This window comes from Emys orbicularis, chromosome 3, assembly GCF_028017835.1.
Source record: "Emys orbicularis isolate rEmyOrb1 chromosome 3, rEmyOrb1.hap1, whole genome shotgun sequence".
In the NCBI taxonomy this organism is placed as follows: Eukaryota; Metazoa; Chordata; order Testudines; family Emydidae; genus Emys; species Emys orbicularis.
In genome coordinates this window covers 142,695,878-142,710,718 of record NC_088685.1, presented here as the reverse complement: position 1 = coordinate 142,710,718, position 14,841 = coordinate 142,695,878, and the positions used below count along the sequence as shown (strand labels likewise).

Genomic DNA, 14,841 nt, shown 5'->3' with positions numbered 1-14,841 from the left:
AGTAATTAACTAGATGGAAAGTTATTCTGAAAATACTTATAAATAATGTTCCAAATTTGTAGTTCTCTACAAGTGTTTCCCAATAACAGTGAATTATTACATAACTATATTCTGCATCCCCTCAACCCTTCCTGGAGCTTTTTCAGGGTCAAGTTTTGTTTTCTGGTGCAGGAGTCATTTGTAATCAGCCGACTATGTAAAAGAAGGCAATTTGATTGGGTGGCTTGATGAAATGAGACCAAGATCTGGTACAGCTATATAATATTATCTGGTTCTGTAAACCATTGATTAAGTATTTACAGATTTTAAAAAGGCAATTCAAATGCATCTGTGTCACTGATCAGATTGTAAAAGACTTCATTGTTTGACTGGTAGCAAGTTGAATGCGTTAGTGTAGCTGTAGGAAGTCTGCAGAGCCTGTTACTGAAGGACATTGGGTTACCAACAGAAAAACAAGTATAATTTCCATGTACATTTTAATTTGCCAGCTTCTGTCCATGTGATATTTTTACTTTGTAGTAATATATTTCTTTTTTGTTTTGTTTAAAGGAAATAAACATGATGATGGGACACAGAGTGATTCAGAAAATGCTGGTGCACGCAGGCATTACAATAAGCGAGCAACACTTGATGAGCATTTAAGGCATCAACATATAGAACAGAAAAAGTCATACCAGAAAGCCCATACTACAGAAAAGCATGAAGAGCAGGCTGCTATAAGTCAGACTGCCTTTATGATTGAGTTTTTTGATGAAGACCATCCTCGAAAGAGACGATCTTATTCCTTTTCTCAGAACGTAGGAGCTCTTTGCTCAGAAACTCCTTCTTCAACACCTCATGTGAGAGCTGAGAAAGTGAAAGGTACATCTGGAGACATCAAAGGGGTTTCTTTGCCTTTGCAGGCTAGTAGGGTAGCACATGGTGTTCATGCAAAACTATTAAAACAAAAATCAGAAGAACCCTCGGTTGCATTACCTTTCTTACAAACTGCATTGTTAAGAAGTTCAGGAAGTCTTGGACATAGACCAAGCCAAAACCAGGAGATGGACAAAAAATTTAAAAGCCAACTTGTTTCTGCTGCTACTGAAAAGGACAATGATGATGACCAAAGTGACAAAGGTACTTACACTATTGAGTTGGAAAATCCCAATTCTGAGGAAATGGAAGCACGTAAAATGATTGACAAGGTAAGAAATTAAAATACATACCACTATTACACACTGCATTTGAGTTTTTTCTCATGGGAAATACATGCTACTTACTGAAATTACCAGGATACTGTAATCATAATGAAATACAGGTTCTCAAAGTAGACTTTAGTATTTGTGTATGGAAAAAGGCATAAGAGGGCTTGCAGTGTATTGCCTAAACATTCCAAATCACTCTTGATGGTATTGCTATTATTCTTTATTTACTACTCAGTATTCTACTCAATATTCTACACAGTATTAAAAATGGTTAGATCCTACTGTTGTTTCAATCTGCCCTGTCTGTCTGAATTAGAGAACAACATTTTAGAATTGCTGTGTTTTTAGCAAAGTTACTAAATTTGGATTTACTACAGTCCTGTGAAAATAGTGATCTGTTTTAAAAACTCCACGTCTCTTCCTGTTTTTCCATACACTGATTAATGTTGTGACAAAGAACAAATTCAGATGAACAAATTATACCACTACCTCATATTTTCCAGAATTGTAAAGGTGGTATAGTCAATGTATAGCTTGTACTTCAGTAACTTGCCCTAAATTTCAGCATCTGTCATACTCCATCGAATAGAATTAAGAATATTTTCACCTCTCCTTTATACATATAAACTCACTGGTACTCAAACAGTGATCATGTTCTGGTTCTAGGCGCCTGTTGAGGGAGACTGCAGCTCAGTTACCAAGATAGCTTTAGTTTTATAATAAGGGTTTGGACTCAATATCAAGATAAGAATAACTTATTGTAAACATTTGGCTTGCCACTTTTGAATCAGAACTTTCTTTATTACTAATTCTCTGCTTTCCTAAATAATCCATTTAAGGAATCTTAATCTGTGTAGGACAGTGGTCTCCAGTTTAGACCCACAGTGATACATATTCAGCATGCTATGCAGATAATGTATTGCTTATTTGTTCCAAAAAATTACATGATAGTCACTTTAGTTCTTTATGTTTAAAGCCTTTTTTCAGATTCCAGTAAACAGATTTAGCCAACAATTCTTGCTAATGAAAAACAGAAAAATATAAAGAAACAGATTAAACTAAATCTTTGATTTTAGGAAAAAATACTTTCTTTCTATTTTACTTAGGGATTTAATGGAATAGTTTATTCAATTTTTGGTTAATATAAAATGATTCAGATAATTCCTTTCTTAAGAGTCCTCAAAAGACCTAAGCTACTTTTGTTGTGTATTAAAGCAGTTAACAAAAATTGAAAAGAAAACATTTCAAAATGGAACAAGTGAAAATAAAGAACAGGGCATTCTTATTTTGTGTTAGTGGTCACAAACTTTATGAATTACTGAATTTGGAGTTGTTTGTCTCCAACTCTGAATTTGACTCAGAGAAAGCAGCCTGTAAATCAAATAAAAAAAACCCAACAAAACCAAGCTTGCCTCTTCCACAAAATTTGACAGCAAGAAGATTGTTTCTGAGCTAAAATACATCAAAGGCGACGTTCAGGCAGCAATTTAAGATCTTAAAACTTAAGTAGAAGAATTAGCAAAAAGAGTCAACAGAATGAAAGCAGTCTCAAGTGAACATACGAAAACAGTCACAGACATGGATCAAAAATTGAAATAAATAGAAAAGGCAGAAAATTATCTGGAACTCAGATTAGACATGTTGAAAACTTACAAAAGGAAAATCTAAAGAGTCAAATGTGGTCCTGAGGGGGCGGAAAAACAGGAAGCATATAGATCTCAACATATAAAGAATAAGCTATAGGAGCTGTGCATTCTTGAGACTTGGAAGGAACTTTGATTACCCTCCAAAGACTCTCTCATGCTTGCCAGTTAAACAGATGGCTTGATCACATAATAATTTCCTCTGCTCTTAGATCCACCCAGTTAGAAACTCTTATAATAATATATAAGAACTATGTATTATTATCAATATTATCCATAGATCTCAGTGTTTTACAAAGGAGATAAGTATCATAGGGCAGTTCGATTTGCAGTGAACATGCTCCGTTTTTGCTGTGCTCTGTGATTTTAACTGAAAGTTAGAGATCTTGGAGGATGAATAACTTATTGCTTAAAGACTCAGGAATTTTAGCTGTTTATACGAAAGGAATCAAAATGCATTATAAAATCAATGAAAATGGAGAAACCCACAACAATATTATTAGGGAAGCCTGTAAGGCAATCATAAGAAGAAAGTTTCAATATTGGTTCTGCAAAGACAAGAGAGAACCTGAGCTCCACCACTCAGGGATGAAGCCCTTGGGCCCTGGCGACCCCATTAAAACAGGGTCGCAACGCACTTTGGGGTCCTGACCCACAGTTTGAGAACCCCTGTAATATGGTCATGATCTTCCTCTGACACACGTTTTTCTGTTCATATTCTGTCATATGTGGGTATTTTGGTAAGGTCTCTCCTACTTATTCTGTGTTTTATGGTTTAACTTTGTTACTTCTGAAAAGAATATATATATATATATATATATATATATATATATATATATATATATATATTTTGCAATGTTGATGTTTATATGGATTGTTTCAGCTCTCTGGGATGTTTATAAGCAAGCTGGAAATGCATGTCTATCTTCAGTTAAAAATCATTCTATTTCAGCTGTATATGTTTTTAAAAAGCGCCTTGATTTAGACCATGTGTAAGGCACCAACATAGACTTTAGTATTTTGTTAAATATTATTAGTTGGGTCATTGTCCGCTTAAACTTCTTGTCTGGGGAGCGTACCTCATGCAGTTGTCATGTAACTGTCTTACCTGGTACTTAGGGCACTGTTTAGTCCCAGTAGCCCAGATTCAGATGATGGTTTTTTTTTTTTTTTAAATGAATAGAAACAGAATTTTTCCTACCACTAAAATTTTCTGCTATACTTCCTCTATACCAGTCCCAAAAAATTAATTAGATTTGTATTAGTTTTTCTTTACACTGAAAATGCAGTGATAATTGGAATTGTTCTCTTGTCTGTAGTTATTTAGAACTGGAAGGTCTACTGCTCTGTAATTTATCAGACTAAGTTTGAACAAGAGACTGTTTCGGTTGAGTTCAGTATTGGCTCTGGCTCCAGCCAAGGATTCACCCCAATAGTCCAACGATACAATTAGAGATATCTTCATATAAAACTTTAAACAGAGGCCCCTTTTATTTATTTATGCCCAAGCCATTAGAATTTCTCTCACTCTCTCTCTCTCTCTCTCTCTCTCTCTATATATATATATATATATCAATCACGCTGTCAAGAGTGGCTCATGACCATGAGTGCCTATCTCAAAAACAGGGCAGACCCAAACTGGTGGTGTGTCCTATTAGATTTCACCAAGGCAGTAACAAATGTCAACTCCACTATAACAGTCTTCCCATGAAGTCACAGACAGTCCCTTTAGACTCTCCAGTCTATCTTGCCACCCAGACAAACTGGACTAGCGGCACGTCTTCACTACCCGCCGGATCGGCGGGTAGCAACCGGTCTATTGGGGATCGACTTATCGCGTCTAGTGAAGACGTGATAAAATCGATCCCTGATCGCTCTGCCGTCGACTCCGGAAATCCACCGCGGCAAGAGGCGGCAGCAGAGTCGACGGTGGCGCGGCAGCGGTCGACTTGCCGCCATCCTCACAGCCAGGTAAGTCGACCTAAAATACGCAACTTCAGCTACGCTATTCACGTAGCTGAAGTTGCGTATCTTAGGTCGACCCCCCGCTGTAGTGTAGACCTAGCCTTAGAGATAAATGATCACTTGCACCAAAAATCACACTGTCTTCAGGTTGCTTCCAGTCCCAAGAGACCAGTCACTTACCCCAGTTCAGTTGGTACTCTAGCTCTTACACCAAAAACAACGTCTGTAGCCAATCCTGTAATAAACTATCTAAAGGTATTAACTAGGAAAAAGAAATGAGTTATTTACAGGTTAAAGCAAGCAAACATATATACACAAATGAGTTACCATCTAAATCCTAAGTGTGACAGAGTTGTAGTGATCTGTCAATTCAAAGTGTCTTTCAGTGCAGACCCAGGAGTAATCCCTGGAGATCTCTGCCTCAGTCTAAACTTTAGACTCTAAAGTCTCTGGCCCTGTCTGAATTCAAACAGCGAAGAGAGATGGAAAATCTTCCTGTGACTTAGTTTTTATTTCCTTCATTCAGCTTCCAAGTCCACAGGACCAGCTTCCTTACAGGTAGCATTTCCAAGGTGTGATAGGGCTGTTAACCTATCCTTTGTATTGCGATGTTCGTTGATGGCCCATCTGAATTTGATAGTCCTGGATGGACAGGGGGGACAATTCTTATGCCTGAGCTCTCAAATTCAGAGCAAACCTCTTCAAAGTTATAAAGCTAAACTTACATAATTTCTTATAGCCTGGAATACAGGCATTACAAGTGACATTAATGCATGCAGCAACTTACCAGCACTTCATAGAGTCTAAACACTAAATACTGTACCCTCTTATAAGACAAATAGCTATTTTCAGCAAAACTAACATACAAGTGAACTGGTCTGGTCTCCAGCTATGAGTTTTAGTTCTTAACTTATGCCAGCAGCCCAGGCAAGAGCTGGCATCTAACAATATATATCTATATGGCTGTCCCCACCATGAGGGGTATACATACACATACACACATGTTTTCAGCTCTCACTAGGACAGATATTGACATCCAGGGTACTTCTTTTTTCAGGTCTCACGTGGCTCTCGCTTCCTCCTTTTCTCCCTATTGTTCCTAATCATCTCATTCTACTTTTTCCTGTTAGTTTTGTGCTTTTCATGCCATCTCACCATTTGAAACATGACCCAAGGATCCATCTCACTTTCCTCTACAACTGATGTCTTTAATTTTTTCCCCTTCTTGTCCACCAAGCAACTGTTTGTGCCTTTCTCTCTCCTCTCCTTCCCTCCCCTCCCAATATCATTGATTTATTTGAAGTCTTATTTTAATTCGTCTTCTAACCAATTATGTTTACAAACCTCCAGTTCCTCAGCTTTAGCCCAGTGTAATGGTCACTGTTACTTGCTCAACTACTAGGGTTATTTCTTGAACAAATCCCCTATGCTACTCAGAGACCGTCAGTAGTAATCTTTTATGTGTGTGTGCGCTCCAGAACCAGTTACTCCCAAGTAATTGCATATATTATTGAAGCTTTCTTCAGCCTCCAGCTCACTGTGACTTTTGACCCATTACTACTTGGGTAACTGAAGTCATCTGTTGCTGTTTTAGTTTAATTTTATGGCTTCAATGATCTGACATACAGAGAAGTTAGATAAAAACAAAAAAACTTTCTTGAAAGTTGTAATGGAAAATACTACTTTATTTCTTACAATCTAGAACTTCAATACACAAGAACCAAAAACAGAGAGACAAAGCAGGCTGCTCCCTAAGGCAGAGAAGCAAAGCTCACCCCACCTTGCTATAAGCTGGCTCTTTGCAGCTGCTAAAAGACCCAGATCACATGCTTCCCTACAGAGCCCTCTAGCCTACAAGCTAGGACCAGGAAATACCCTGAGAATTTAAGGTGATAGCTTATAATTTTAACATAGGTTTCAGTACATCACAGTCTCTCTCAACACTGCACTATTATGATAGAGAGGCCAGTAGTATACCCCCCACTGGTATACTTGCATTCTTATCAGGGCCAGCTCCAGGCACCAGCTTGCCAAGCAGGTGCTTGGGGCGGCCACTCCAGAGAGGGGCGGCACGTCCAGCTATTCGGCGGATGGTCCCTCACTCCCGCTCGGAGCGAAGGACCTCCTGCCGAATTGCTGCCGCAGATCACGATCGCGGCTTTTTTTTTTTTTTTTTTTTTTTGCGCCGCTTGGGGCGGCAAAAACCCTGGAGCCGGCCCTGATTCTTATGACTAGGGATTTGTTTCCATTCAGGACTTACTGCATGGTCCTCTACTACTCAGAATTTGTATTTCATAAAATATCTGGACTCCTGTAGTTATAGTAGTACTCCCCACAACTTCTTATGATATCTCTTTCCTATATAGTTTATACTCTTCTACTATTAATACTGTATGGTATTATTTCTACACTCTCTCTGAAGTGCTTGATGTTGAAAGGGCAAGTAAAAAGTCTATTGGAAAGTGAGTTTATCAGCCAGCAATGTTTCAGCATCCAAATACTCAATGCAGTTTTGTTACTCAAGTATGACTTTAATATTTAGAGCAATATTAGTGAATTCCCTTGATGGGAAAAGAACAAATAGAAAAATTAAGCACATTAATTGTGCAGGGAAAATGTATGACTAAACCTCATATGGTAGCCTTTGCTTGTAACATTCAGTTTTTAAATCCTCATGCACGCATTGATGCAAATGTCAGGATTCCCGTGAGTGATAGACTGAAGGACGAGTTGTATGATGCAAAGGGTCTTTCTGTAGAGATGCAAAGCTACTTTGACAAATGTAAAGGAAAGAAAAGTCACACTTAAATACATTGTCCTAATTTCTTAATTCATTTGGCTTAATTTTTCAGAGAAGACCTTGAATGGAAGAAAATATGCTCTTTTCCAAACAAGTAGTTTCAAAAAGGCAAGACTCTTCCTAGCAGGGTAATATTCTTAACACCCCAGCTGATAACAGAGTGCAGAACACAACAAAAATTCTATTCAGGATCTTGATATGACCCAGAACATATTTTTAATGTTACAGTATGTCAAATTTTCTTGATCACTAAATGAAAAAATGGCATTTTTCTCTCTTGCTGATCTCTTTCAGCAGGTGTTCCATGTGTCTTTTGTATGTATCCAAAACTTTTTTCCTGCCCTAAATCCCTCAAAATTACCCTCCACTTATTCATTGGAGAGGTTCTATCAGAAAAAAAGTTTTTTTTCAAAGATGCTATTTAATACCAAATATTTCAAAGGTTAGAAAGCCTTGCTGAACCTTAGAAAATGTAAATCTGTAACAATGGTTAGGAGGAATTCAAAATGGTATTTATATAAACCATTTACCCTTTCTAGATAAAAGAAACTATTTATGTTCTGTAGGTGTTGGAAAATTTCATAATGCTGTTAAATGGATCACAGCAGGTATCTTGTATTCATAAAGGAATATGATACCAGTTCTGAGCATTTTGGAAGTATTACATATGTTTATGGCATAGCAATGAGCCGTCAGCAACCTTAAGCCTAAACAGGGACTCTTGCAAACAATATGAAGTATTGACTCCGAAATTATTAGGCTGGTTCAAATGGGGTTATGTTGTCTTTGCCTTACATATTTCTCCTGGGTTGTCTTGTTCTCTTGAAATGTATTGTAGACATCTGAAACTCAAAAAAGAGTCCTACAAAAAGTGGAAACTAGGTCAAATTACAAAGAATGAATATAAACAGACAACAGAAGTATGTAGGGACAAAATTAGAAAGGCCAAGGCACAAAATGAGATTAAACTAGCTAGAGACATAAAAGGTAACAAGCAAACATTCTACAAATACATTAGAAGCAAGAGGAAGACCAAGGACAGGGTAGGCCTGTTACTCAATGGTGGGGGATGGGGGGAGGGGTGGAAACAATAACAGAAAATGTGGAAATGGCAGAAATACTAAATAACTTTTTTGTTTCAGTCATCACCAAAAAGGTTAGTAGCGATTGGATGTCTGACATAGTGAATGCTAGTGAAAATGAGGTAGGATCAAAGGATAAAATATGGAAAGAACAAGTTACAAATTACTTAGACAAGTTAGATGTCTTCAAGTCACCAGGGCCTGATCCTAGAATACTCAAGGAGTTGACTGAGGAGATATCTGAGCCATTAGTGATTATCTTCAAAAAGTCATGGAAGATGGGAGAGATTCCAAAGGACTGGAAAAGGGGCAAATATAGTACCAATCTATAAAAAGGGAAATAAGGACAACCCAGGGAATTACAGACCAGTTAGCTTAACTTCAGTACAGGGAAAGATAATGGAGCAAATAATTAAGCAATCAATTTGCAAACACCTAGAAGATAATAAGGTGATAAGTAATAGTCAACATGGATTTGTCAAGAACAAATCATGTCAAACCAACCTAATAGCTTTCTTTGACAGGGTAGCAAGCCTTGTGGATAGTGGGGAAGCAGTAGATGTGGTATATCTTGACTTTAGTAAGGCTTTTGATACACAGGACCTAACCAGATCAGCTACAACATCACCGGCTCATTCACCTGCACGTCCACCAATGTTATATATGCCATCATGTGCCAGCAATGCCCCTCTGCTATGTACGTTGGCCAAACTGGACAGTCACTACGCAAGAGGATAAATGGACACAAGTCAGATATCAGGAATGGCAATATACAAAAACGTGTAGGAGAACACTTCAACCTCCCTGGCCACACAATAGCAGATGTAAAGGTAGCCATCTTACAGCAAAAAAACTTCAGGACCAGACTCCAAAGAGAAACTGCTGAGCTCCAGTTCATTAGCAAATTTGACACCATCAGATCAGGATTAAACAAAGACTGTGAATGGCTATCCAACTACAGAAGCAGTTTCTCCTCCCTTGGTGTTCACACCTCAACTGCTAGCAGAGCACCTCACCCTCCCTGATTGAACAAACCTCGTTATCTCCATACTGATTTATACCTGCCTCTGGAGATTTCCATTACTTGCATCTGAAGAAGTGAGGTTCTTACCCACGAAAGCTTATGCTCCCAATACTTCTGTTAGTCTTAAAGGTGCCACAGGACCCTCTGTTGCTTTTTACAGATTCAGACTAACACGGCTACCCCTCTGGCTTTTGATACTGTCTCTCATGATTTGCTCATAAACAAACTAGGGAAATACAACCTAGATGGAGCTACAAGGTGGGTGCATAACTGGTTGGAAAACCGTTCCCAGAGAGGAGTTATCAGTGGTTCACAGTCAAGCTGGAAGAGCCTATCAAGTGGGGTCCCGCAAAAGGTTGTTACAAGGAGGAGGAAGAAAAATTGTTCTCTTTAACCTCTTAGAATAGGACAAGAAGCAATGGGCTTAAATTGCAGCAAGGGCGGTTTAGGTTGGACATTAGGAAAAACTTTCTAACTGTCATGGTGGTTAAGCACTGGAATAAATTGCCTAGGGAGATTAAGGAATCTCCATCATCAGAGATTTTTAATAGCAGGTTAGACAAACACCTGTCAGGATGGTCTAGATAGTACTTAGAGGGTTAGGGTTGGAAGAGACCTCAGTAGGTCATCTAACCAACCCCCTGCTCAAAGCAAGACCAACACAAACTAAATCATCCCAGCCAGGGCTTAGTCCTGGCATTAGTGCAGGGTACTGGACTAGATGACCTCTCGAGGTCCCTTCCAGTCCTATGATTCTTTATTTAAACTAGGTCCAATTTGTCTCAACAGTAACTGCATTGCAGGACATTCCTGAATCTCTTAAGGCCGTAAAATGCTGCATTAAGCTTGCTACTATGCTTAGGAGAATTTCAGTCTGCATTTTCCTGTTCTGTTCCTTCACATTCTAGAGCATGTATGTGCTGTAATCATAATCAGTATCATAATACATAATATCAGTATCATAATACAGCTCATAATCCTATCTTGCCAGGGCAAATGGAGTCCTATGGTTGTTCAGGTACTATGGAAACATCAGGCTCAGCTGAAAATATTTTTAAATTATTTTGGTTTCACAATTGTTTCCTTTAACTGTAATGCAATTACTTTAAGTTGAAAGATAAGGTTGCTGATAAGGTTGAAAGATAAGGTTGCTATTTCACTAGGAGGGTGGTGAAGCACTGGAATGCGTTACCTAGGGAGGTGGTGGAGTCTCCTTCCATGGAGGTTTTTAAGGCCCGGCTTGACAAAGCCCTGGCTGGGATGATTTAGTTAGGAATTGGTCCTGCTTTGAGCAGGGGGTTGGGCTAGATGACCTCCTGAGGTCCCTTCCAACCCTGATATTCTATGATTCTATGATATAGCCATACTAAGGCCTAAACCATAGAAATCAAATTCTTAGAAAAGTTTCTAGATGGAGAAATTCATTATAATCATTTAACTATATTCTGTTGTTCTTCGAGTGATTGCTCATGTATATTCCACAATAGGTGTGCGTGCTCGCCACGTGCACTGGTGCCGGAAGTTTTTCCCCTAGCAGTACCCATAGGGGGGGAGCGCCCCCACAATCCTTGGAGTGGCGCCTGCCTGGCGCTGTATAAGGAGAGCTGCACATTCACCCCACCCTCAGTTCCTTCTTGCCGCCAGTGAAGGTGCGTCGGAACTGCTCTGCTCCAGCTTTGCTATAGCTCATCCCCAGAACTGTTCGTTCATTCAGCGTTAGTATCTGTAGTTAGTTAGCTGTTTAGTTAATTTAGTTAGTCAGTGAGCCCGGGCCAGGGCATGCCCCACACCCCAGGGTTTAAGTCGTGCGGCTCTTGTAGGCGTTCTATGCCAAGGAGTGAGCCGCATTGTTTGTGCTGCTTGGGAGAAACCCATATCAGCGAAAGGTGCAAGATTTGCAAGTCGTTTAAGCCTCGGACCAAAAGAGAAAGGGACATTAGGCTCCGGGCCATCCTGATGGAGTCGGCGCCGACCCCGACCCCGGCATGCCACTCTGAAGCGGCACTGCGGCGTCGGTACGCAGCGATCCTCCGGTGCCATCGACCAGCCGGCACTGCTCCCCATCCACGGGGCATGCCAAGAGGGCCAGGAAGACTCCTCCTTCGCAGCGGCACGGAGGGAAGTCTGGGACAGAGTCTAGGCCCATGTCGGGCAGTCCTCGATCCGCCCCAGGCCTCCGACTCAAGTTGAGCGGAGTAGCCCAGCCCCTTCAGGACAGGCCTCTCCATATGTCCAGATGCCGTCCACGCCTGAAGCCCTCCAGGCGGTCCGGGACGTCATGTCCATGCCAGTGCCCAGAGCACTGCCAATGTCAGCCCCGCGCTCCATAGGCAAGATGCCGCTGGGATCTCCACAGTCGCCTCTGGCCCAGTACTGGTCTCGGTCGAGGGAACGTTCCCGATGCCGATCACCGCCCAGCGACCACTCGGGGCAGAGTCCAGGTGGATCGCCCTCGACACCGACCAGACTGGCTGGCTGGGTCCCGCACCGCTCGTCCTCAAAGAGTGAATATCGACGAGACTGCGGTGGGCGTCGCCATCTTGGAGAGGGTACCACAGTCAGTTATGGCATGATCGTCGATGCTGTTCCCACTTGGACTCCCACATCAAGTCTCCGCCAAGACGTCGCAGCCCCGGGTGTCGATCGCCGGCGTCTTGCCATCGCGGGTCCGCCCGTTGAGGCCGTTCATGGAGCAGCTATTACCGTCGTTACCGGTCCTCCACGTCGAGATCACATTCCCGTGGCCGTCATAGATCCCGGCACTGCCGCTCCTCCCGGTCCGGAGACAGCAGCAGATCTTACGCCAGCCCGGCCACCATTCATAGCAGTCCTTCTATGGGCCAGGCCAGCCAACCTGGACAGCCGGCCCCACCGGTGCCACAGCAGGTGCAGTGGCGCCGAGCGTCATGGCCGGCCCAATGGTACCAGTGGGCACCGTGGCCTCCGGCGCAGCCCCCGGTGGGAGCTCGCTTGGCATCGGAGCTTCGGAAGCACCGTTGGCCCCACTCTCCAGACCCCCGAGAAAGGAGTCGGAGCGACGTAACTCCTCAGCACCGCTCCCGGAGTCCGACCAGGTGGTGGACCCTCCAGTGCCGGCCAACACCCAGAGCACCACACCGGCCTCTTCGCCCCACCCAGAGGAGGTGATTGTGGCCCCACCCCCTTCCTTCCCACAGGAGGACTTCAGGGCTCACCAAGAACTCTTAAAGAGGGTGGCAGCAAGCCTACACTTCCAGGCAGAGGAGATGGAGGAGCCCTCGGACTCCTTGTTTAACATATTGTCCCCATCGGCACCGGGTAGGGTGGCCTTGCCTCTCCATGAAGGGGTGGCTAAGATTTCAAATGCCCTGTGGCAAACACCGACCTCGTTGGTCCCCATCTCTAAAAAGGCGGAATGCAAGTACTTTGTACCCACTAAAGGGCATGAGTACTTGTATACCCACCCGGCGCCCAACTCCCTGGTGGTCGAGTCGGTCAACCACAGGGAACAGCAGGGTCAGCCAGCCCCGACCCCAAAGAACAAAGACTCTCGGAGACTGGACTCTTTCGGAAGGAAAATTTATTCATTTTCGAGCTTCCAGTTACGAGTGGCGAACCATCAGGCTCTCCTAGGCCGGTACAAATTCAATCTGTAGGGCTCCCTGCCTAAGTTTGAGGACTCCCTCCAGGAGCGTGATAGGAAGGAGTTCAGGGTGCTAGTGGAGGTAGGGGCAGCGGCCGCCAGGGCATCTCTGCAGGCAGCCTCGGATGCTGTGGACACGGCCGCACAATCAATGGCCTCCGTGGCGTCCATGAGACGGGCGTCATGGCTCCTGCTCTCTGGGTTGTCCAGCGAGGCACAGTCTTCCATGCAGGATCTCCCGTTTGGTGGGAAAGCTGTGTTTGCGGAGGAAACAGATACAAGACTGCATGGCATGAAAGACTCCCACATGACCCTCCAGACTCTAGGCCGCGATGTCCTGGCTCCAGCAAAACCTAAGTTCAAGCTGCAGCAGACTCCCGCTCAGGCCGCCCTCCCGAAGTACAAGGCCGCCCATAAGAAGCAACAGGACTATAAGAGACGCCCTCAGAGGCAGTCTCGGCCTGCCCCCCAGCCTGGGTCCTCCAAGCAGGCAGGGAAAAGGCATTTTTGATGGGACGCTCGGGGGCACCCCGCCAATCCTCATCAGAGATCCACCCCCAATAAAGCTTCCCTTCTCCAACCGGTTGTGTGCTTTCCTCCTGGAATGGTCATGGCTAACCTCGGACCGATGGGTCCTCAACACCGTCTCCCGGGGTTACACCCTCCAGTTTACTTCCTCCCCACCCAACCACCCCTGTCCCCGTCCCTCTTGGGGGACTCCTCTCACAAAGCTCTGCTCGATCAGGAGGTGGGGCGGCTCCTAGGACTAGGAGCGATAGAGGCGATGCCCGAGGAGTTCATGGGCAAGGGATATTACTTCTGTTATTTCCTTATCCCAAAGGCCAAAGGGGGGCTCAGGCCCATCCTTGATCTCCGAGGTCTGAACCAGTACATGGTGAAGCTCAAGTTCCGCATGGTCTCCCTGGCCTCCATCACCCCTCCCTGGATCCCGGGGACTGGTACGCTGCCCTCGATCTACAGGACGCGTACTTCCACATCACATATTCGAGGGGCACAGTCACTTCCTTCGTTTTGTGGTGGGACAGAATCATTACCAATTCACGGTCCTCCCGTTTGGTCTGTCCACTGCCCCCAGGGTGTTTACAAAATTCATGTCAGTAGTAGCGGCCTACCTCAGATGGCGGGGGGTCCAGATATTTCCCTATCGGGACAATTGGCTTCTCAAGGGCACTTCCCGGTCGCAGGTGAGGGATCACGTGGCACTCCTCCTGTCCACATGCACTGCCTTGGACCTGTTGGTAAACAACACCACGTCCACGTTAGTCCCGGTCCAACGCATAGGGTTTATCGGGGCACTCCTAGACGCAGCGTCGGCCAGGGCCTCTCTCCCACCAGACAGATTTGAGACCCTGAAAGGTCTCATCGACTCAGTCACAAGGTTCCCGGTGACAACTGCCAGGGTTTGCCTGCAACTCTTGGGTCACATGTCAGCGTGCATGTACGTGGTCCATCACGCCAGACTCAGGATGAGGCCCCTCCAGCTCTGGTTGGCCTCAA

General features: G+C 43.6%; 1 protein-coding gene across 1 annotated transcript in view; it reads left to right on the top strand.

The window, feature by feature from the left end:
• The window catches only part of CEP170 (centrosomal protein 170), a 195,426-nt gene that overhangs the window by 107,658 nt on the left and 72,927 nt on the right, over positions 1–14,841 (top strand). The window contains exons 9-10 of the mRNA XM_065401011.1: positions 550–728; positions 903–1,187. Coding sequence (XP_065257083.1) covers positions 550–728; positions 903–1,187 — 464 coding nt within the window. The remainder of the gene's footprint in view (positions 1–549; positions 729–902; positions 1,188–14,841) is intronic.